General features: G+C 37.5%; 1 protein-coding gene and 1 long non-coding RNA gene across 2 annotated transcripts in view; one reads left to right on the top strand and one right to left on the bottom strand.

Moving 5' to 3' along the window:
* sorl1 (sortilin-related receptor, L(DLR class) A repeats containing) overlaps positions 1 to 23,863 on the bottom strand; it is a 57,647-nt gene that overhangs the window by 8,148 nt on the left and 25,636 nt on the right. The window contains exons 7-41 of the mRNA XM_082178859.1: positions 22,784 to 22,885; positions 22,504 to 22,673; positions 20,468 to 20,660; positions 19,071 to 19,188; positions 17,930 to 18,003; positions 17,284 to 17,372; positions 16,997 to 17,175; positions 15,938 to 16,124; positions 15,699 to 15,827; positions 13,842 to 13,927; positions 11,996 to 12,168; positions 11,299 to 11,430; positions 11,124 to 11,215; positions 10,792 to 11,038; positions 10,549 to 10,687; positions 9,652 to 9,825; positions 9,433 to 9,546; positions 9,219 to 9,341; positions 8,047 to 8,166; positions 7,819 to 7,944; positions 7,498 to 7,608; positions 7,270 to 7,401; positions 6,348 to 6,479; positions 5,976 to 6,110; positions 5,710 to 5,862; positions 4,880 to 5,035; positions 4,574 to 4,702; positions 4,354 to 4,480; positions 3,746 to 3,915; positions 3,511 to 3,623; positions 3,329 to 3,433; positions 3,150 to 3,216; positions 1,555 to 1,637; positions 1,366 to 1,447; positions 1,102 to 1,286 (exon numbers count right to left, since the gene is read on the bottom strand). Of these exons, the coding sequence (XP_082034985.1) occupies positions 1,102 to 1,286; positions 1,366 to 1,447; positions 1,555 to 1,637; positions 3,150 to 3,216; positions 3,329 to 3,433; positions 3,511 to 3,623; positions 3,746 to 3,915; positions 4,354 to 4,480; positions 4,574 to 4,702; positions 4,880 to 5,035; positions 5,710 to 5,862; positions 5,976 to 6,110; positions 6,348 to 6,479; positions 7,270 to 7,401; positions 7,498 to 7,608; positions 7,819 to 7,944; positions 8,047 to 8,166; positions 9,219 to 9,341; positions 9,433 to 9,546; positions 9,652 to 9,825; positions 10,549 to 10,687; positions 10,792 to 11,038; positions 11,124 to 11,215; positions 11,299 to 11,430; positions 11,996 to 12,168; positions 13,842 to 13,927; positions 15,699 to 15,827; positions 15,938 to 16,124; positions 16,997 to 17,175; positions 17,284 to 17,372; positions 17,930 to 18,003; positions 19,071 to 19,188; positions 20,468 to 20,660; positions 22,504 to 22,673; positions 22,784 to 22,885 (4,647 nt within the window). The remainder of the gene's footprint in view (positions 1 to 1,101; positions 1,287 to 1,365; positions 1,448 to 1,554; positions 1,638 to 3,149; positions 3,217 to 3,328; positions 3,434 to 3,510; positions 3,624 to 3,745; positions 3,916 to 4,353; positions 4,481 to 4,573; positions 4,703 to 4,879; positions 5,036 to 5,709; positions 5,863 to 5,975; positions 6,111 to 6,347; positions 6,480 to 7,269; positions 7,402 to 7,497; positions 7,609 to 7,818; positions 7,945 to 8,046; positions 8,167 to 9,218; positions 9,342 to 9,432; positions 9,547 to 9,651; positions 9,826 to 10,548; positions 10,688 to 10,791; positions 11,039 to 11,123; positions 11,216 to 11,298; positions 11,431 to 11,995; positions 12,169 to 13,841; positions 13,928 to 15,698; positions 15,828 to 15,937; positions 16,125 to 16,996; positions 17,176 to 17,283; positions 17,373 to 17,929; positions 18,004 to 19,070; positions 19,189 to 20,467; positions 20,661 to 22,503; positions 22,674 to 22,783; positions 22,886 to 23,863) is intronic.
* LOC309505487 lies at positions 9,832 to 10,689 on the top strand. Its single transcript, XR_014208458.1, has 2 exons — positions 9,832 to 10,435; positions 10,468 to 10,689. It is a non-coding gene; the product is annotated as an uncharacterized lncRNA (long non-coding RNA).

Genomic DNA, 23,863 nt, shown 5'->3' on the forward strand with positions numbered 1-23,863 from the left:
GAATCGTGGGAAAATCGTGATCTTTATTTTAAACAAAAAATCGACTCTCAATTTATCCAGAATCGTGCAGCTCTAACACAGAGCTTGTATGAATTTGGAGCTAATCCGTGTAAAAGTCTTATTTTTTAATTAAAAGTGAGCAACTCAATAGTCAGAGTTCATATGACCACCTTGAACATGAGCGAAATCTACAGTGAACTTTTTCACCCTAACGCGAAACTCCCGAACGCACAAATTCCTATTGAAATTAGTGGATTTCGGCCTTTAAAGGGATAGTTCACTTTGAAATTAAATTTTGGTATGTTTTAGCTTACCTCAAGGGCATCCAAGATGTAGGTGTCTTTTTTTCCCGCAGTAGTTTCAATTTTGATATTTTTAAGTCAAAACGTTCTTGTCTGTCAGTCATATAATGCAGGTCTATGGTCACCACCTCAAAGAGTATGCACAGAGAAGTCCAAATTAAACAATTCCCCATCGTAAGTACACATTGATGGCCTAAGACACGAAACGAGCGGTTTGTGTGAGAAAACGAACAGTATTTATATCGTTTTTACCTCTTATACACAGAGGTATCATAGATATAGATATATACACTAGATGTCACCTTAAAGACATTCGTTCCAATGAACTGCCGTAGACAAGGCGACATCTAGTGTATATATCTATGCACCAGTCTGCGCACACGTCACACACCAGGATGCGCGCGCGCCCTCAGATCACTTGGACAGATCACTGTGTTCAAGAGGTAAAAACGATATAAATACTGTTCGTTTTCTCACACAAACCGCTCGTTTCGTGTCTTAGGCCATCAATGTGTACTTACGATGGGGAATTGTTTAATTTGGACTTCTCTGTGCATACTCTTTGAGGTGGTGACCATAGACCTGCATTATATGACTGACAGACAAGAACGGTTTGACTTAAAAATATCAAAATTGAAACTACTGCGGAAAAAAAGACACCTACATCTTGGATGCCCTTGAGGTAAGCTAAAACATACCAAAATTTAAATTCAAAGTGAACTATCCCTTTAAGTTTCACCTATAAATGTGACCGCACACTTGTATGAGTGTTTATTAAGTGTTTATGAGTTAGTCTCACCTCAGCTTGAGGGCCGGTCCAGTTGCAATCTACAGCGGTCTGGTTGAGCGCTCTGGCCTTCAGTGACGGCCCGGGAGGTCTTGTGCCTTTGGTCTGCTGGCGGGACAGAGCAGTAGGACTGTCTCCATCATCCGTGTGAGCCCACACCGCCACCTCATACTCTATCCCTGCTGTCAGGTTAGTGGCTATACAGAAAAGAGCACACACATTGTATCTTCTTCCAGAAACACTGACAGGATGTTTGATGACTGTGAAGTGTTTTACCTTTCAATGTTCCTGAGACAGTGTAATTCCAGCTCTCCTTCACATGTTCATCAAATACCCACGAAATAACGACAATGTAGTGCTTCACGTAACAGAGAGAGAAAGAGAGAGATCAATATTATATTTACATTCGAAGGAGGTCATAACATAAATCCTGCACAGAGAAAAAAACAAAACAATCTAACCAACCTGGACCTTATAATCATTGGTGATTGACAAAGTCATCGAATCTTCTGTGACGCTGGTGATCGCGACATTAGGAGGAGAGAGAGCTGAAAGACACATTAAAGAGTCATGAAACACTACAGCATTTTTTTGTCAAAACATTAAGATAGATACAACTAGATATTTTTGCAATATATAAAACATTTGAGGGTAATATTTCCAGTAAAATATCTGTATCGAAATACATAGTCACCAGTCTACTCTGACAAGATCATTGAGATATAGTGATATAATGTGAAAAGATTTTGGAGGATAAGTCTTTGATCATACCACCAATCCTTATTAACAGATATGCTACCATTTAAAGGTTTGGTTCAGTATGTTTTTTTTTCTCCTATTCAGCAAGGATGCATCAAATTGATCAGTAATCACTGAAAGTGACAGTAAAGACATTCATAATGACTCAAAGATTTCTATTTAAAATTAATTATGTTCTTTCAATTCATTCTATTCAATCATTCTAAAAATCCTTATCAACATTGATAATAATAAGAAATGTTTCTTGAGCAGCAAATCAGCATATTAGAATGATTTCTAAAGGATCATGTGACACTGAAGACTGAAGTAATGATGCTAAAAAGTCAGTGTTAATCTGAAAATATCATGTTAAAATCCTTTATTTTTAATTAAATGTTAGTATCTGTTATTTGGAATGCCTCAATCATTTATGAGACTGTATGGTCTTATCCTTTGAGAAAGCCCTTTCTCATTATTATTCATGATATCACATGACATTTCCAGTGATATTAAATTACAGATACATATTGACCTGTTTATATTTATGCTGAAATGGGAGTTTACATGACACTCAATCTGTTCCAACCATCCTAGTCTCGCAGCGGATTTATCCTTTGCATTTCCAGTTATATTAGCATATTTTCCGAACTGATAATGCAACATTAAACCTATGAAAATGACTTTAAAAAGCACATGGCTTAATAGTGCCATCACTTTACAGTGTCGCAATGACCGTCTTTTGTCAGTGCCTCACCCGTCAAAGTTTAATGAGTGCGTAGATGACATGAATCTACATTGAAACAGATGGGCGCTCATATCTCCCGATAAGTGAAGTTCGGGTTGGTTTTGTCCTCAAAATGATGAGCACGCACATAACTTTTATTGGGAGTATTTTAACTTAAGTGCTTCAAGCCATGGTCGTTTTCTCATGTCAGTCTTTGGCATAAAATGCAAGGCATATGGCGCCGTATAGGGACATTCTTTTCAGATTTGAAAATAACTACTTTCCAAGAACTACTTCAGTCTATTGCTGATGTTGTGGCAGTCAACAACAGCACAGCTTGCAACCCTGCACTCATTTTAATTTCGAGTAATGTTCAAAAAGTTTCACTTGAATTAATTCTGTTTTTTTACCCCGTTTTAACAACAAGTTAACTTCCTATGGAGACTGGAACAGGACAGCATACAAACAGTTAGAACAAGAAGTTAGAATCCATCATGTGCTCATCTTTTGCTCAGGAAAAAGGTGGATGAGATAAAACATGTCCAGCAGGGGGAGTCAGCACTCTTCTGTGAAGATTGCTTTTATATAGTTTCCTTACCTTTTTGAGGAACAATGGATTTAATTTCTGTCCAGTTTCCTACGCCTCTGCTTGTGACGGCAGCCACCTGAGAAACAACAGATGAACACAGGTTAGACGAAGCGATCTAGATGATCTTGTATCATCAACAGAAGTTCACATAAAAATACTTTATGCAAGATTTAACTCGAGTGTCTCACCCTAAATCTGTAGAGCGAGCTGGGCTGCAGGTTCTTCACTTCTGCACTGGTGCTGGTGCTACGCTGGGAAAACCACTCAGCGCTGTCCTTTTCACTGTACTCCACCTGCACAACACACACAGCCAGTTAGATGCAAGTAGGTGTTGATAAATGCTACAAAGAACTGAAGACATCTTCCTCACAATATACTCCCTGACGAGTCCATGTGTTTTATCAGGAGGGTTCCAGGAACACCGTACTGTCCCGTCCTCAGCATTGTCACAGCTCAGCTGCAGACCCTGAGGAGGGTCCGGCACTGCCATACAAACACAGACGTCAGACACGATGAAGCAACGGAAGACAAAACATATCCCTTCCATGTAAATCTGAGTTGTTCTATGAGTGATTTTAGTGACTGTGCTGCTATTGTAGACTTACATCCTTCTGGTGTGCGTAGTGTGAGAATTTCATTGGTCCTGTGCTGTTTGCTGAGACACTGAGTCTGAACCTTCACCTGGTAGGTGGTGTCCGGCATCAACACGGTCAAAATGGCACTGCCCTTATTGCTGTTCGTGTCCATAGACGTCCACTGCTGGACACCGACCTGCCTAGAAAATAAAATAAATACAACCTTTGTTATTGACCCATGTGGACCCTAGGTCTGTTCTAGCACGGCACACACGCACGTCCGTGTTTCGCATATTTGATGTCTACGTTTGTTGATTGATTTTAATGTAACTTAAAGTTAAAAGTGATTTTAACTTTAATATACTTAAAGTGTGCAAATAGCACTAAGAGAATACAAGTATTGGATCAGGACTCTGTGTCTGCAGATATTCAATATTAAGTGACTCGGATCGGGGGCACAAAAAACTTAATTGGGACATCACAAAACAAAACAAAACAAAACAAAACAAAACAAAACAAAACAAAACAAAACAAAACAAATAAAGGTTAAGTAGTCTGTGATATTTGGTTCACAGTTGAAATGGTCCACCACCTGCAAAAGCTTAATAACCACAGGTGTAGATAAAAGCTAAATTTACCTGAAGTAGATGATAAAAGAGCAGGATGTTGTAGGCATATTTTTGGGTCTTGACCAGGTGAGCATCACAGCACCGGAGAAGTTGGCGCTCCACTGTAGATTCTGAATCTTGTACACCAACATATCCACTGAGAAGGGTAAATCAGCATGAAGAGTCAGGCTGTCTTACTGTCGTACAATGCAGTCAGCAGATACAACATGAACGTCTCTCAGTGTCTTACCAGTGCAGTTATTCTCGTCACTTTTGTCAGAACAGTCTATGAAGCCATCACACCTCTCACTGTTCAGCACGCAGGCCTCGCCATCCGCACAGAGAGTACCGTTCACACAGAGCAACGGACCATGAGTGGCTGAAATATAACGGAGAGTTAAGAAAGAAAAGGTTGCAGGTAGAAGACATTTTGGTTGAGGCTAAGCAGTGTAACAGTGTTTGTGTTATTTCAGATTTAAAGACTTTATTTTTATTCCAAAATGAGCAAAACGGTAGTAAAGAGTGAGTAGGTGTGTCAAAATGTTACGACACTTACGGCAGTTGGTCTCATCAGATCCATCCTGGCAGTGAGGGTGTCCGTCACAGCGCTTCCAATCAGCGATACAGGTCGCAGGCTTCAGGCACAGGAACTGGTCTTTAGAGCAGCGGCCCGATGGAGGAACAGTTGCCACTGGAGTCACAGAGCCTTTGACTAAGCAATAGACAGAAACAAGACACCAATATAATAAGCCATGAAAAGAGGCAAGGGTTAAACTTATTTTACATTTAAATGTCTCCCTGTGTGAACTTTTTTTCCCCATTCAATAAATCTCATTCTCTGCACTGAATAAGTATTAAAATACTAGCTTTTCTAATACTTATTCACTTGAGATCTGGTATTAAGAATTATTTTATTTAAAATTGAGAACTTTGAGAGCACCAAATTAATAAAAAACCATCCTGTTTTCTATCATGTGCCGTGCAATTATTATATTAATATTCACTTATTTATTAATATGTTTCTAGGGACAGTATTATTGAGTGACAACACTTAATATAGTATTATATATATATATAGTTTATAAGTGAACTGTATAAGCTCTGGGAAAATTAAATGTGGCGCTCTGGGACTGTCCTATCACCCACTGAACCAGTTTGAGCGGAAGAGCGTGAATTTGCATGTATGAACATGAGTGCCGTATGTCACATTATTTAAAAAAAGAGTTTAATTAAACTAAGCTTAATTTATTTATGCAAGCTAAAACATGTGATTGATGCAAGCTGACACATTATCGGTAGAAGCTAAAAAAAGATATTACAAATATATAAAACCAATGTATTAAATGAACATGTCTTTCTGAAATAAAAGAGCAGAGAAGAAGGCACCTGTAGGACAGCCCACTTCATCGCTGCCATCAGGACAATCAGCGTAGCCGTCACACACCCAGGTGTTCACAATACACGCGCCAGAACCACAGCGGAAACGATTAGGAGCACAGGTAGCTGGACCTGGCGCAGGTGTGTGAGGAGATCCGCCACCTGTACACGGACACAACATAATTCATCGTTATTAATCCACTGAGCACGAGTCTTTTGTTGCTACTTTACAAACAAGTTTAATAGAACACACTATACAGGTCAGAATTATGTACCTGAACATTGAGATTCATCAGACCAGTCACCGCAGTCATTTTCCCCATCACACTTCCACCAGGCAGGCACACAGCGGCCGTTCTTGCACTCGAACTGAAAGTAACGTGAACAGCCTGGCTCCTCGGTTGGGGAAGCTGAAACAGAAAGCACACAAACTCATTAGAAAACAAGCACAGAAACTAGGTGAACAGTACTGTTTGAAACTAGTCCCAGGTGTGACTGGATTGGACCTACTGATTTATTTTACTCTCTGACTGGAAGTCTGTAGCCTTCCATAGCCAAAATTCTGTCTAACAGCATGAAGTCAATGTGCAGCGTGACGCATATAAATGACTTTTGGCCTCTTGATCAGTGTGGGAGTTATTGCTCACCACAGTTGGCCTCGTCCGAGTAGTCGCCACAGTCGTCCATGCCGTCACACTTCCACTCGAGGGTCACACACATACCATTGGAACACTGGAAGTTGTAGCTGTCACATGTTTTCTCAAACTCAGGGTTAGTTGCTGTGGAAGAGAAGAGAACAAATCAACTCATTACAAAACACTGCATTGGCGTTCTATCCAAAGTCCACGTTTAGGACTGTCAATCGATTAAAAAATGGAATCATATTACGAACGAAAGTACGTACATATTCTTGCTGAGATATTATGAATAAATTACGATAATAAGTTAAGACAATAAATTGTGGCAGACGAGAAAAAAGCAATAGACATTGCAAAAAGTGGCATAAGTAGTAGGTTGATTGCTTTATTTGTATACACAATTCATAAAAAAAATTATGATTAATTTATTAATAATAATATATACACTCAACCGTTCAAAAGTTTGGAGTCGGTAAGATTTTGCATATGATGCAAATTGTTCAAAAGACTTTTATACTGTTAAAAAGATTTATATTTCAAATAAATGCTGTTCTTTTTAACTAACCATCAAAGCATCCCTGTTTCCACAAAAATATTAAGTGGAACAAATGTTTTAAACATTGATAATAATAAGGATCATGTGACACTGAAGAGTAATGGCTTTGCCATCACAGGAATAAATGACATTTTAAAATATATTAAAATAGGAAACAGTTATTTTAAATTGCAATAATAGGAATATCTTAAGGTATTTACACTTGGAGCATGATTAAATACGTACATTATGAAATGTTTATTTATTAATATAATTAATTTAACTTTACATGTTAAATGTAGAGTCTCAGATAGAACACATAAAGGACCTTTAGCTAATTCCTCTAGTGAACGGTTTATAATAATCACATTTCAGTTAGCAAATTGTTGGACTCACGGCAGCCAGCGTATGCTGCGTCCTCATCAGATCCATCAGCACAGTGACGTGTACCGTCACACACCAGAGACTGGAACAGACACTGCGCTCGGTTTCTGCACACAAACTCCATATAGTGCGCACAGAGGGGACCTGCAGAAACAAACCCTTATTATTACCTTTATCTAGTTTCAATGACAACACAACATAAAAAAACAATTGCAATTAAACAAATAAGGAAGCACATACCGCAGTTTTGCTCATCAGCGCCCCCTGGACAGTCCTCCACACCATTGCAGTGAGCACTAGCGGGCAGGCAGGTGCCGTTAGCGCACAAGAACCCGCTGCACTTCTCACGCCCTGCCGGACAAAACCAATAGATGTCAAATTACACAGAATCATACATGAGACTTTACATGATACATGAGACTGTACGGACACTTATGTTATTTTTGGAGTTTGACAGAACATTTGATGTTCAAAAATGCATTGTCTTCCAAAAAAGAGAAAGAAAATCATATAGTTTACAATGAAACAAGGGAGGTGAGTACGGCAGTGTTTGTGACTGACCACACTGGGTAGGGTCCTCGTCTGAGCCGTCCTGGCAGTCATCATCTCCGTCACACACCCAGCGCTGAGGAATGCAGTGACCCGTGTGGCACTGGAAGCTACTGCTCTCGCATGTGTGGTGACCCACTTTGAGACAGAAAGAGGAAAAGAAAAAAAACTTTAAGGATGTAGACGTGACATATTTCACTGCATATTTTATGCACCTGTGAGTAAATGAGTCTCTCTCACCAGTACAGTTGGCCTCATCTGACCAGTCCCTGCAGTCGTTGTCCCCATCACAGCGCCATGCGTCCCGAATACACACGCCTCTTGCACAGGTGAACTCTCCTGGTCCACACTGGTGAGACTCTAAAAAGAAAGCAGATCAAATTTGAGCTCTCCATCCAAGTTATTTTAACTGAACAAGATAAAACATACATATACAATATAGCTAAAAAAAAAAGTCTCTCGATGATGTTTAGCATTGCAATGATTTTCAAGATATTATTAATATTGATGTATTTGCTCTGGAAATGTGTTGAGATTTATTTATTTTTATCCGAGGAAGTCATATAAAACTACGGAAGCCCTGAACCGCAATGTAAAAAAAAAAAAAAAAAATCTCAAAATATTTCTACTTTATTTTGGAAATGCTCTATTTATTTTTATTAATTAACAGAAGAATGATATTTTAATAATTTGTATTTATATTAATATAACAATTTATACTCATGAACAGCAATTTTATTAAAATTTAAAAAAAAAAAAATTCCAATGAACATACACCACATATGTGTACTTCAAGTGTTCACAAATTAATCTTTTAATCAGATTTATTATTTCACTGAAACAAACAGTTGACAAATAAATTACACTAAAACAATTTTTGATACTGAAGTTAAATTCATTTATTTATATATTATATTATTTATATACTATTAGAGTAAATATACATTTTTTGAATTAGCTTTTGTTTTTATATTTTCAGTTTTCATTTTAATTACGGTTTATGTATTAGTCATTTTGTTTTTAGAAAAATATTTATATTTATTTTACATTTTTCTGTTTCAGTTTCAACTAAAAACATATTTCATTTCAATTGAAACATTTCTATTTTTTATTAATAAAAATCGATTACGTATATTATATTTTATTTCAGCTTTTTAAAGTTTTAGTTGACAAAAACAACAATGAATCTGAGACACTATAAATTTTTTTTATATCATAACGTTTTCATATTTGCAAGATGGGGCGTGATCTCTAAACTGGTCTGTAATGCGCTGTTAAGGAACTTAACTTAATGATCAATTACAAAGTGCAATAAAATATCGTTATACCACTTAATTTTATACCAACAGCAAAATCCTCGTAGATATATCTTGAATATTGGATACATCACCAAGCTCTAAACACACGCATACCACAATGCTCCTCGTCGCTGTTATCACCACAGTCATCCTCATGGTCGCACTTGAAGGCCAGTGGAATGCAGGAACCTGAGGCCACACAGCGGAACTGAACCGCAGGGTCACAGGAAGTGGAGGCTACAGAGAGAGAAAGACATGAAACTCAACATTCGTACATTAGTGTTGTTTTATATGAGACAGAGGTGGCGGGGCTGATGATGTCACTCACGGCACCCCTGCTCATCACTCATGTCGCCGCAGTCGTTGTCACTGTCACACTTCCAGATGCTGCTGATGCACTTCCCATTAGCGCAGCGGTGCTGGTTCGGCAAGCAGGTGTGCTCTGATGGGCAGCAGACAGAAAAACATCAATAAAATCAAACTTACTTCATAAAAATGATTTATAACTTAGAGGTATTGATATCTGACACTTTTGTTTCTGTCAGACCTGTCTTAACGCATGTATTATTGTGGAGCTCGTATCCACTGGGACACTGACACTGAGGCTCTCCTGAGGGCAGGATGGTGCTGGAAACTCCGTCGGGACAAACACAGTGATGCTTGTTTCCAGGCTGGGGAAGACACAGAAGACTGCATGGCTGATCCACACAAGCATTCTGACCTACAGGGGAGAAACATTTCTTTTTAAAAACTATTTTTATATTTTATGTCAAAACAGAGTTCTGTGGCTTAGGTTTAAGGCCATCAAAGTTATAGTTTACTCCTAAAAATACTCCTGATATAGGATGCCATGGTTAATAATAATAATTTGTTACATTTATATAGCGCTTTACATAGAAGGGGGGGAATCTCCTCAACCACCACCAATGTGCAGCATCCACCTGGATAGTTGCATTGTTTCTGCTGCATATTAGTTCATTTAGTTTTAGTTATTTTTGTACTTAAACTAAATTAAAATATAAATATTGTCTTAATAAAATATGTTTTAAATATATGGTTTTTTTATATATATTTTATTGAAATTTAGGTTTATTTCATTTTAATTGATGAAAACTTTTAAATGGTTTTGGTTTTAGTTAACGATAATAACCCTGTTTTCTTGTCCACTAAAATGCAAAAACTACAATAAAAATCCCCCCGCCCAATTATAACTATCACTAAGGAATTTACTGGAATTTAAATATTCAAAATTAAAAAATGTTTTTATTTAGCATTCATCAACAATACAAGCTGACAAGTGTGGTTTTGTGTAGCTGTTATAGAAATGAAAGGCTACTGGCTATTGCTGTTATAGAAATGAAAGGCTACTGGCTATTACCCTTTCATGCCGTAATAATTAACATATTTTTCCATATGACACGACTGTGTCTCCTTAAGAACTGACCTTTGTTCTTTCCCTTGTAGAAGATCTTGAGATCCATCACTCCTGTCAGTCTGCCCACTATCATCTCACTGTCTGGTGAGCCTGATTTAGGTGCTTTGAAGATTCCCATTCTAGACCAGTCATCCCAGTACAGGTCATTCTACACCAACAAAGACCAGTTCAACAATGAGTTTATGATTATCAAAGAAAGTTTGATAGAATACCAGTTGCAACATTCCCAGAAAGTGATAAGACTGGGCCTACCTTAAAAACAGCAATGGCATAAGGATGAGGCAGGCCCTCCATTACCACAGTGCGGTGGCCTCCATTAAAGTCTGCTCTTTCAATGCGGTCTCCATATGCCTCCGTCCAGTACAGCCATGATTCATCTGCCGTTATGCCATTGGGCCAGCGAACTCCCTCGGACACGATGCAGGAGATGTTGGATCCGTCCATCCAGCTGCGGTAGACGCCCGCCGCACGATCACCCCAGTCCGTCCAAAACATCAGGCTAAGAGGGACAGCACATGCAGCTTAGTACTCAGGGAGCAAAAGGTCTGCTAAGGAAAACAAAGGGGATTATGGGAACACCGTACCTCTCTCCTGGCATGAGAGTCAGGGCTCGAGGCTGTTCCACCACTGAAGAGTTGACCAGAGTGCGTCTCAGGTCTCCATCAGAGTTGGACACCTGGACAAGAGACAGTGTGAGGACGACTACATGAACGAATGTCTGTAACTGATGTTGCTGTAGTTGTTTTAACATTTGATTACCTCGATTTTTTGAGCACCGGCATCCACCCAATACAGCAACCGGCTGATGGGGTCAAATGACAGCGCCTCCACGTTTTGTAGGTCCTTTTTGACAATCACTTCTTGTCCAGAGCTTCCATTCAAACACAATCTCTACACAAAAAAATACAAAATGCATATAAATTGCTTTTAATTTATATATTTATATATAATTAAGTAAAATATATATATATATATTGTAAAAAATTGGGGAAAATATTTTAAAAAGCTGATAATTATTTGTTATGGACAACGACTGAAATGTTAATATTTTGAATTATTTTGTATTTCATAATACAACATTACAATTTTAAACTATTTTGTCTTAATACATTAAAAAATAAGACACTAAGTAAACAAATTTTTAAATGCTTTAAATATTTTTGCTTTAGGCATCACAAAGTTATAATGCACAGCATGAAAAATTTATAATCATTTTGAGATCTGCTATTTTAGAGTTTAAAGGCATTAAAGTGTCAAAAAATGATAAGTGTTATTAAAGATTTAAGCAAAGGTCATCTAAATATAACAAATAGGGGAAATAGATGTGAACAACTGAACACCAATTAAATATACAATACCAGCCAACACAATAAATAACCAAATCTCCAATATCAGTCAATAATAACCAATATATGGCACCGATATATTGTGCATCCCTAAAAAGATGTTTATTCACCTGAATGGTGTCCAGCGAAATATCAGCCCAGTATAGGCAGTTCTTCTCATAATCAAAGTCCAGCGCCACCGCCTCATGGAGACCCGAGAGGGGGAGCGGCTGGTCTGTGCCTGTGGCCAGATCAAAGCGGTGGATGGAGTTCCTCACCGCATACAGGATAAACTCATTACTCTCTAAAAGAAGAAGAAGAAGAAGAAGGCAACAAGAGGGTCCAGTTAAGAGATTTCGTTGAGCATTTCATCTTAAAACTACTGGCACTAAAATTGAGTTGTTCCTTGCTAACAGCCTCCTCTCATCTGGGAAGACTTTCCATTTTCTATTTCATTGATAATCTTAAAAGAAATCTGATGGCCCAGTCAGTCACATCACTTTCTTCTCCCACTGCTTCAGATCTGAGCTTTCTGAAAGGGCCCCTTATTTATTCCCAGCATCCTCTAGTCTGAGAGGCAAGCCAATCAACACGGCCACTGAAGCGTGGTCAAGTGGCTGAGCACCACAATGCCAGAGAAAAGAGGCCGTCTAGACAGTGACGGCTCTTGAACAGCTCGGTGGGAAGATGGGCTTTTGATTACACTACAAACAATCCTAATTCGATTTTTAAATCCCATCTTTAGGACTGACAGTCCACATTACTGTATGCAATGTGTTAACGGGATAGTTCACCCAAAAATGTTGTTTTCATTTACTAACCCTCATGCTGTTCCAAACCTGTATGAGTTTCTTTCTTCTGCTGAACACAAAAGAAGGTAACGTTGGTAACTAGACAGTTAACGGCTGTCTTCCATAGTATTTTTTTTTCCTATTATGGAAGTCAATGCCGTCAAATTTTTGGTTACCAACGTTCTTTAAAATATCTTCCATTTTAAAAATATCAAAAATTTCCATTTTGGGGTGAACTATCGCTTTAAATCTATGAGGTGCCAGAGTAATATCTAGGCATCATCTTGTACAACAACAGAGTAGCTTTCAATGCATCTGTCCATCATGACATCTCACTGCATCATTACACATTTATGCATTTATTATGGACACACATTCAGGTACAGTTGCAGATATTACTGTGATTTGTATATGAAATGTCACATTGTGTGCTTACAGTGAAATACATTTTCCAATGTATTTTTTATGTGTTTTTTGCTACCAAACAACTAAACGGAATTATTATGAAAAATTAGATCAAGAGAAAAAGCGAAGGTCTAACATTATTCTATATCTTGCATCTGGTTACTATGTCATAAGTGAAAACAAACGACTACATAACACAGCATTTCGAAAAAGTCCACCAGTGAAAAACAAGATGTTTTAACTGCAAGATTGAAAAATCAAGATAAAGATATAAATCTCATTTAAAATTTGGTCAGTTTTGAGGTTTTGGTTATTGCTGTGGTTGATACAAGTTAACAAAAACTAACAATGAAAACTACTTCTAAAACTTATAGTTAAGTCTTGTCTTACCACGTATTTATGGAAACGGTGATAAAAATAATAATTCTGAGTTCTTTGATGAATAGAAAGTTCAAAACAACAGCATTTATTTGAAACAGAAATCTTCGGTAACATTATAAATGTCTTTACTGTTGCTTTTGATCAATTGAATGCATCCTTGCCTAATACAAACTTTTAAAAGAAATCTTACAGACCATAAACTACTCATTTATTTATTCATTTACAATTTCATTTCTCTGACTTGAGGTTTTTCTGTGAAGTTATTTTTTATAAGTTTGAGGCCATGTTATGAACTGTGACTCTAGAACTTCCTGTTGCATCCCATAGGACTGTGTGGTGTTCCATAAAAAGAGCTCAGATAAGATGATTGTGTAAGCTGAGGAGGAGGTTCTTACTGTACCTCCCACAGGACAGGGCAGCATTTCTCCATCCAGCCGAGCTTCAACATCTCCCCCGCTGCAGCTGTCTCCAGAAACCTTCCTGTACCTAAAGCATCAGATCACACAACCTGACATCAGTGGAAATCTTCTTCGAAATTTAAAATGTCTCTTCTTGAAGAATTTAGTTCAAAAAGTTGACACTAGGTGATGCTGCAATTACACATCAATGAATTTCCTTGCTTCCATATAAATTCACCTCTTGCTGTCCTGATGTTTAGGTAAACATTTTGAGAAGTACCAATGTTCCAAGCTTATTTGAAAATGCTAATTCTTGTTTTTCCATGATTTTAACTGTTGGAAATTAAATAAATAACCACATAAATAGCAGTACTGATGGATTTTTGTGTGCATAAGAATCATTAAATATCTTTATCAGCACAGATCTATGTTTTCATAAACATGCCCTTAAAGGGCAAGCGATATTTTTAGAGTGGTCTCAAATGTGTTAAATCTCAGTAGTAATTTTTCGATATCCCTTTAAATAGATCTAGATTAAGTTCCATAGTGAAATACAAAAGATAAATAGCATAAACTGTCCTAAATGTTAAATAACAAAAATGGCTGAAAACAGATACAGTCATAATATATTTGAGCGTCCCAAAATAATCGTAATTAACATTACTTCCCCATTTTCCCAGGAATCATTTTTAATAGTAATTAACCTCCTCCAGCTCACATCTCAACTGACTGAGCAAGAGATCTAAACTCATCCAGCTAAATTCGGTTCATGTCCATGTTCTAAATAAATCCTCTCCTCTCGACTGCAGATAATGAGAGGAGAGATGCATGGTGACACAGCAGTGGCAGATCTAATAACGCTCCCGGGCTGCTGCTGATGGTGGTGGCGGCGGCTAACAATCCGTATCCAGAAGGACACAGAGCCTATAATGAGGATTCACCCCTTTGGACTCTCTTTTGTTTCGCTGTTTTACAGCACTGAATCACAACAGATGTGATTTGGCTTTATAGAGAGAAAAATACTCTTTAAAGTGACCTCTACAATCTAATAATAATAATAATAGTAAGCTCAAAAAATATATATATTTTGTAAGTATCCACCTAATTTAATATAACAAAACTACTGTTGATAATCAGCCAACTCATTTCAGAAGTTACATAAATACATATAATAAAATTTTCTGAAAAAAAACCCCCAACCTTGTAAAAGTCTTATTTTGACGAACATTTATCTGTGACAAAGCATATTAGTGACAAGGTGGAAAAAACGAATTAAATTCGCTCTGGTTCAGTATTGTAAGATAATACAACATGAAAAGAGGTGAATATTTTTTAATTGGTAATACACTAACGTTCAAAAGTTTGGGGTCAGTAAGATATTTTAATGTTTTAGAAAGAAGTCCCTTATGCTTACCAAGGCTACAATTGACAAATTACAATTGAAAAGAACTGTTTTCTGTTTTAATGTATTTTAAAATGTAATTTATTCTTGTAATGGCAAAGCTGAATTTTCAGCATCATTACTCCAGTCTTCAGTGTCACATGATCCTTCAGAAGTCATTCTAATATGCTGATATTTCTTATTATTATCAATGTTGTGCAGCTTAATATTTTTGTGAAAACTGTAATATATTTATAAGAATTCTTTGAGGAATAAAAAGTTGAAAAGTACAGCATTTATTTGAAATAGAGATCTTTTGTAACATTATAATTGTCTAAACTAACTTTTGGTTAATTTAATGCATCCTTGCAGAATAAAATTGTTAATAAATAAAAAAATCCTACTGACACCCAACTTATGAACGGTAGAGTACATAATCATAATGGTTGTTAGCAAGGATGGATAACCACATTCTCACCCTTTGCTGCGGCGGTAAGTTGTGCCCACCGGACAGGGAACTGGTGGGGCATACAGGTTTCCAGAAAACTCAGGATCAGGTACGCACACCTCGAGGGACAGATCCTCGCTCAGCTTAAACCCGTAGTCACTGGGAACAGAGAGAGATGAGCCAATAAAACAGAGAAAATTGATTGCGTATTCAGGTGAAGACAATGGCAACATGAGATAAACGTAGACAGAGGGGGTCTCAGCTCATACCACTCATAATCCTGACGAGTGCAGGAGCAGTTGGACAGTGTGACGGGCCTGTCGAAGTCCTCGCCGTTGAAGCAGGTGGCGTGAGGAGAGCGGCGCTTGTACACCATCTCTCTGCCGAGCAGACAGCCATTTCCTCTCTCGTCAGAGGGAGACCACCGTTTATAGTCGCCCTCTGAGCACGGCACACCTAAGCACACATAACATCACATGTAGAACCACAAAAAGGAGTTTTGCCAAAACAAACTTTGAATGTTGGCTTGACAACCATTGACTGAAAATATAAAAAGACTTCAATTTGAAGGTTATTTACTCTTGATACATTTGAAACACTTTAGGATCTATTCAGTGTTAAGTGTTGGATAATACTGTATATACAACATCGCAAGTGTGGTTGATTGGATGTTAGGCAGTTGCTAGGGCATTCTGGGTGGTTGCAGGGGAGTTGCCCACTGCCCACTGTTTTTGCTAAACAATTGTTTTGTGGTTGCTATACTGATGTAATGGTGTTCAGAGTGGCTCCTTAAAGGGATAGTTCACTTAAAAATAATTTACTTCATTTACTCACCCTCAAGTTGTTCCAAACCTGTATGAATTTCTTTCACAACTCGAGGGTGAGTAAATTATGACAGAATTTTCATTTTGGGGTGAACTAACCCTTTAAAAATTAAGTCATAATTTACTCACCCTGTTTTTGGTATGATGCTGTATGCCATACTTTCTTTTATGGACCACAAAAGGATTTTTTTAATGGATCTTTCTGTGATACTTTTTTTAAAAGCTTGATGCTGGTCACTATTCACTGCCATTATATGGACGAGCACAAGCGGGACAAGGGTTTTAAAAACCCTTCTTTTGTGGTCCATTAAAGAAAGAAGGGCATTCGGCATTAGAACAACAACAGGGTGAATAAATGATGACTTCATTCTTTAAGAATTTTACTGTTTTTATAGAGTATTCAGGTTGGCTGATAGGGATTTTGCTAGATGTTGTGGGTAGTTACAAAGTGGTTGCTAGGGTGCTTTGTATGGTGTACCAGTTATGAGTGCATTGTTCTCTTACCAAGCACATCACTAGCGTTGACCTGCACAATGAGCCAGCTGTGTTTCTGGTCTGCATAAGAGCCGAAGACAGTGAAGATGGTGCTCTTCTCACCCGGTTCAGTCAGCAGTTGGTACACATATACATCCTGCTCGGAAAAATGGAACTCCTTCCAGGTTTCCCCCTCATTAGTACTGAATCTGAGCCAGCAAAAGACAAGACACAGCTATCAGTAACATCCTAAAGCCGGATAATACTCAGATTTAACTAAAAGAACAGCGACATTAGATCCTTAAATGCTAACTGACTTGAGTGTTCTGGTGGAGCCGCCCTGCGCGATAGCCATCAGGATCCCTCCGTGATCTCCCCAGGTGTAGAAATGAGGACCAGTCAGGGCCTAAAGAACACACATATCTGTTACATGGAACAACACACGCTGCAATGCTTTTCAAAAAAGTCTGGGAATATAATAAGTGCTATTGTACTGGGCAGCAGCATTGAAATTTTTTTTTATGGGGGAACCAATGGAATTCTGGCTCAAATGGTGCCCTAGGTAAGATAATACATGACAGAAAAAGTCCTTAATATAAGATAGGATAGTCTAGAGAAAGGGGAAATGGGTTCAAACACTGACTTAACATTTAAAAGAAACAAAAGTTAAACCAAAGTGTTGCAATATTAAAAGTAATTAAAAATAAAATAAAAAAAGAGGAAAAACCTCAAAGAGGAGAAATGAAAGGAAAATATATATATATATATATATATATATATATATATATATATATAAAAAAAATTTAATAAAAGCAAAAATACTGTCAAATCAGAGAAATGAAAGTAGAATATCTAAAACAAATCATTTATTACTTGAATTATTTAATCAATTGGATAATACTCAGACAGATTTTGGAAGTATCACGGAGAAAGGCCCTAGTGTGTTATAAAACTAGTTCTCACCTCTCTCCATCTGACCCCTGCGCTGCTGGATACATACACATTGGGTTTATTGGCCAGATTCTTTCCCACAGATCCTGTACAGAAAAAAAAAGTAGAGAGGAAAAAAAGATGACAGTCAATATTTACACAGCATCTGGTGTCATATCTCACAGGCCCCAATTACAAATGATATCAGGTGACCAGCGGACAAAAGAACAGCGTTAAATACAAATGTAAATGAGGTATTTATGTGCTGTGATGTAAACCGAATGAGAAATGGTCACAAGCGCATCTGACCACACCATAATTGTGGTGTAGATGCTAATGCGTCCCTGTAAACAGTGAAAGACAGCCTACTCAAGATTCAGATCAAAATAGCAGGACATTAGCACAAACAAAGAGAAACAAACCCAGCAAAAAACAAGAAAGTGTTTCTGTCAGATGCTTCAGTCTTGCCACTGTGACAAGACGCCCAGACACGGATACTGTCTGTCACCTTCTCTCTTTTCGCAGCCCTGGAATCAGAACCCTAGTTGTCCTTTTCTCGAAGACATTGTCATTAATTAATTTGGGGTGTAATATACTTCATTTACATTCATCTACTTAAGAGATATGCAGCACTTAACTTTTTTTTTGTGCAATGAGAACAATGTTGAGGTGGCGAGGCCGCTCTCGGCTGGCTAAGACGGAGGAGTGCGAGGGTGTGTTTGTATGTGATAATTAGCCAGTGGGTGAAGTACAAATAATTATCACATCTGCGCTGGAGCGATAGCAGCCGAAACGGGCAGACATTTTCACAAGCCTCCTGTGCCTCTCATCTTCATGCATGCACATTATCTAATAATCATTTAATTAAAGGTCTGGCAGTGGCTGGCAGAAGGAGACAGAGGGATACAAGAGGGAGGAAGTGCCTTCCAAACTGTGCAAAGAGGGCAAAAATCAATGTTTTCTGCCAGGCATGAACTCAAGAAGTCGGGTTTCATGCACTTGCTCCCTATCATTACAATGTGTACCGCATTCTCTGAAGGGACCTATATGCACTCGGTTAATAAGAGCAGAGCAGAGCAGCAAGAACAGAGACACTGTGGTACTAGTATTTCCTCTTTCTTGCACATACGAGAGGTGTTTAGCCACAAAGCAGAGAGGCGGTCATGTGGCCCACCTGTTGCCATGATGAGGCCAGGTGCAGACTCTTTAGACAGAATAGGGATCCTGCGCAGCTGAATATTCAGCAGCTGACTCCACCGCTGGGCCAAGTGCAGGGAACAGCCATTGTCCAACTGAGAGATGGAGAGAGATGGAGAGGGGGGAGAGAGAGAAATAGTGAGTGTGGTAATGCTAAAGATAAACAGATAAAAAGAGCACAAACAGCTCACCACAAGCATTGAATTCTACTTCCTGCTGCAAATGAAAAACTTGCTACTCCAACTTACTTTAAGCAAACACAAAACCACAGTGTCATAAACATGCTTGGCGTCGCGTATACAAACAGCTTGCAAAAAGAGGACATGGTGGGGAGCGCAATTTAAAGGGTTTTATTTTAATTAATTTGTATTCAATTGTTTGTTTTGTTTTTTGACGAAAGAACACATATACATATATATGTGTATATGTATGTATATATATATATATATATATATATATATATATATATATATATATATATATATATATATATATATATATGTATGTATGTATGTATGTATGTATGTATGTATATATGTATATATATATATATATATATATATATATGGTGAGTGGTGTGTGTGTATATATATATATATATATATGTATATGTGTGTGTGTGTGTATATATATATATATATATATATGAAGAGTTCAGATGCAAAAGCCTCTAAGTGCCATCTGAAATTTTCTTCTAGAATGATCATTTTTATAAAGCTTGTATATTTAAGTTATTTCACTTAAATGACAATTAATAGGTCATTTGCATTTCCATTTAAGTGAAATTATTTAACTTAAATATACGAGCTTGATAAAAATGATCATTCTAGAAGAAAATTTCAGATGGCACTTAGAGGCTTTTGCATCTGAACTCTTCATATATATATATATATATATATATATATATATATATATATATATGACAAATTAATATATATATACAAAATAACCAAAAATTTAAATGACTATATCAACCAGATATTTAATATCTCTGCATTCCTAGTAAAACACATATGCTTTGATCACACAATGATCAATCATAAATACATGAATATTTGTAACGGTGGCATTTTGGGTAGTGAATGGTCTGAATGGTTAGAGGGAAATCACAACTTGTGCTGAAGAGCAAATAGTGAGTTTCAGGAGCAAATCTGTATAGAAAGAGCGTCCACATAGGATGTGCTCTGATGTGTAGCCGAATGGGAGCTAAATTAAATGGATCAAACCACAGGGGTCACAAGGATCACACTTTTATATGTTGGACCATTATTAATAAATGAGAAAGCCGCAAAACAGTGAAATCCTCCTTGCTCTTGAGTACTTGGCTGATTTATCTAGTACCAAAGTGGCCAAAATGACCAACATCCCTAATACCTGGCAGTCTATGGTTCCTCCCAGGCTGTCGGCCTCAGGCGGCTGCAGAAGTTCCCAGGTTCCTCCTTTATCAAACGTGATGACTGATCGCATGTTGTCCTCGGTGACTGATCCATTTATCAGAGTGGCCACAAACACACCCCTAAGCCCCTCGACCCGGTGGAGATCTGCAAACGGCTCGTTGGCGAAGTACCTTTCAAATACACAAAAACAAAAATTGAATGTGCCATGCCATTCATATCTGCCAAGAGAGGCGCTCTTTGAAAATGCCAATGGCACGCGAGCCAAGCGCATCTCATCTGCATTCCGCACTGCAGTAATTGCGTCTCTGCTCTCAGGCGGCCGTGCTGAGCTCAGTGGTTTGGCTGTGGGTGAGATCCCACTCTGCCGCAGAGTAAAACAATAGCATGTCCTTGGGAAGCCGTGTAGGAATGATGGATTGCTTTTCTACTGACAGTGTGAGTGGAGGGACCGGTGGGCGAAGACATAGTTCTTGCATTATAGAGACGAGACCTCACTAACCTGCTTATGGGTTAAGATGTGCGGAGCCAAAAACAGATTTACAGCACCGAAGAGGGGCCGTCACTAAACCGAGAAGGGTTCAAGTAAAGGTGACGAGACCAAGAGCTGCGTAAGACTGGGGCTTAATGCGAATTAATGAACTGGAATGTGTTCCTGGCTCAACATGGTTGTTGACTCTCAGGCCCTGTTTACACCTGATATTAAGATGCATTTTGGTCGATCGGATCACAAGTAGACGAGGTAGACACATACCCGTTTACACCTGGTGTTTTAATCTGTCTCTTTTGTCCACTATCGATCACTTCTGTCCTGATTACTTCTAGGGGAGGGTCTATGGGCGGGTAAAAGTATGTGGGTTTTTTTCAGATCTTTTGATCTAATGGACAAATTAAGCTTGCGCAATTTACATATGAACGTGCCAGGAGAAGACAGAAAAACACATGGAGAACAGCAGCTTTCGTTTCAGCTCTGAAAGCCGCACGACTACATCGAACGTGATGAATACGTGTTAGAAATCGGGAATGGTTAGAGAACATTGTGCTTGGTACATTTTTCGCCTTCAAACCAAACTTGGGTCTCCAGCCAATAAAGTTTAAATCCTGTCTGGCTAGCGTGCTTCCCATAAAATGTACACATTAAGTCAGTAGGCGGAGAGTATGCGTTCTTTTGTGGCTGTTCGAACGCATTTAGCCACTACAGTCCATAGTCAGATTGTACGGTTAGAGTGAAGTCAGTTGGTCTTTTTTCTTTTCTTTTTTTTGCAGTGACACTAAAAGTAGAAAAACTTTAATTTAGCTGAAAGTCTTCAATATTAGCTATTTTGTTAAAAGTTTTAATTGTAATTATTTAGTATTTTCATTTAAAATTTACTCTACCGTTCAAAACTGTGGGTCAGAATGAAGGAATTATTACTTTTAATTAGAAAGGATACATTAAATTGATTAAAAGTGACAGTATTTTTTTTTAATAATGTTACATACATTTCAAATAAATGCTATTCTTTTGATCTTACTACTCGTCAAAAATATTAAGCAGCAGATTTGTTTTTTTACCCCTGCAGCAAATCAGCATGTTTTAATTATTTCGGAAGGATCATGTGACACTGAAGATTAAAGTAATGATGCTGAAAATTCGGCTTTGCCATCAAAGGAATAAACTACATTTTAAAAAATATTAACATGGAAAACAGTTATTTTAAATTCTAATGATTTTTCACAATACCTTTTTTACTGTAATTATGATCAAATAAATGCAGCCTTGTTGAGCATAAGGAAGACTTCGAACACATTTTTAAAAATGAGATCAAAACCATTGACCTCTAAGGGCAAGGCAATACAAAGCATTTAGCATTTAGGAGTAGGGTTAGGGATATGACTGTTTAACAGAAATAATGTTCCAGGACCAACAAACAAATGTCCATCTTGGGTCAGTCACATTAATGGTCACCGTGTTTGTGGACAAGCAGTGTTTAGCAGCTCAAACAAATGCACACACACTGTGATGTTCAACTGTACCTGATAAGCGTGTTGCTCCCAGAGCCATCAGGGCTGAAGTACAACACATTCTCTAGGGACAGAGAGAAGGACAGGCCCTGTGTGTCGGAGATGTACAGGTGCGTAACACTATTATTGTGGTTCACACACACGAACACCTGGTCCTCAGAAGCATCTGCTATGTAGTACTCCTGGCAGAGAGTGGAGAGCAGGGAATCGCATAAGACAGGTAAACAACATGAAGCTTTAAAAGTCATGGCCACAAATCTCCCAGAGACTAAACAAAGCTGACGGCACTCACCGTGATAGGGTGGCGGGTGTTAAACTGAGCTGCTCTCATTGGCTGCCGGTTGTAAGAAACCCACAGCTGGACAGACTGAGACTCATGGCTCCCAAACAACGTCTGTGGAAACATATTAACAATGAGATTAACCATCCCAAATAAAGATCACATATTACAATTCGTCAAATCAGAGATTGATCAATAATATATTTTATGGCCTATACTGAAACAGTTTATTTTAACATTTATATGTAATTTTGATATCTAATGACACTAACTATATGATCAATAAACTACAAAATAAGCATTTTTTATATTTTATTATTAATTTAATAACATTAACATACATTTTACTGAATAATTTTTTTTTTTTTTTTTATATTCTCTATATTTATTCTAAATGTAATAATTGCTGTTTATAGCATTATACTTATGCAGAGATGTTTTGGTAACTGAATGTTAATGTTTTAAATACATTTTAAAATGTATTATTTAAAATGTATAATTTTAATATTTAACATTTAAAATGTAATATATAAAACTTAATATTAAATACAATTATTTAAGTTTTTTTTAATTAAGATTTAATCATTAGAATGATTAAATAAAATAAAATAAAATAAACTCCCATCTATTCATATAAATCTATGAATATCATTAATAAGTCGAGTAGAAAAGTGTGAATATCTGCATGTTAAAAATTTGTTTTGGGTTAAACAGATTATTATATATCTAGTTCAAATGCAGAAACAAGGTGGTTTGTTTTCCAATGCTACACAAAACGGGGACATGTTGCAATACAATTGATTAAAATTAAACAGCAGAGAGTCATAAATATTTTATAAGGTAATCTAACACCATCAGTTACCATAAACCATGGCATATATTCACTATAAACGAGGTCTGAATGGCAGACAATATTAGCATGGAGGGATATGCCCCATCAGCACTGTATTCACTAGGGTCCTGTACCTGATATCAGTTAATAAGGACTACTGGGGATTTGTCAGTCATTCATTTGTACTTCTAAAACTGCTGGTTTTCCAAAGATAAAAGAGATGGAAAGCTGGTGCTAGCAGCACTAGTCTAGTCAGTGTC

This window comes from Leuciscus leuciscus (genome assembly GCF_965113295.1).
Source record: "Leuciscus leuciscus genome assembly, chromosome: 9".
Taxonomy (NCBI): domain Eukaryota; kingdom Metazoa; phylum Chordata; class Actinopteri; order Cypriniformes; family Leuciscidae; genus Leuciscus; species Leuciscus leuciscus.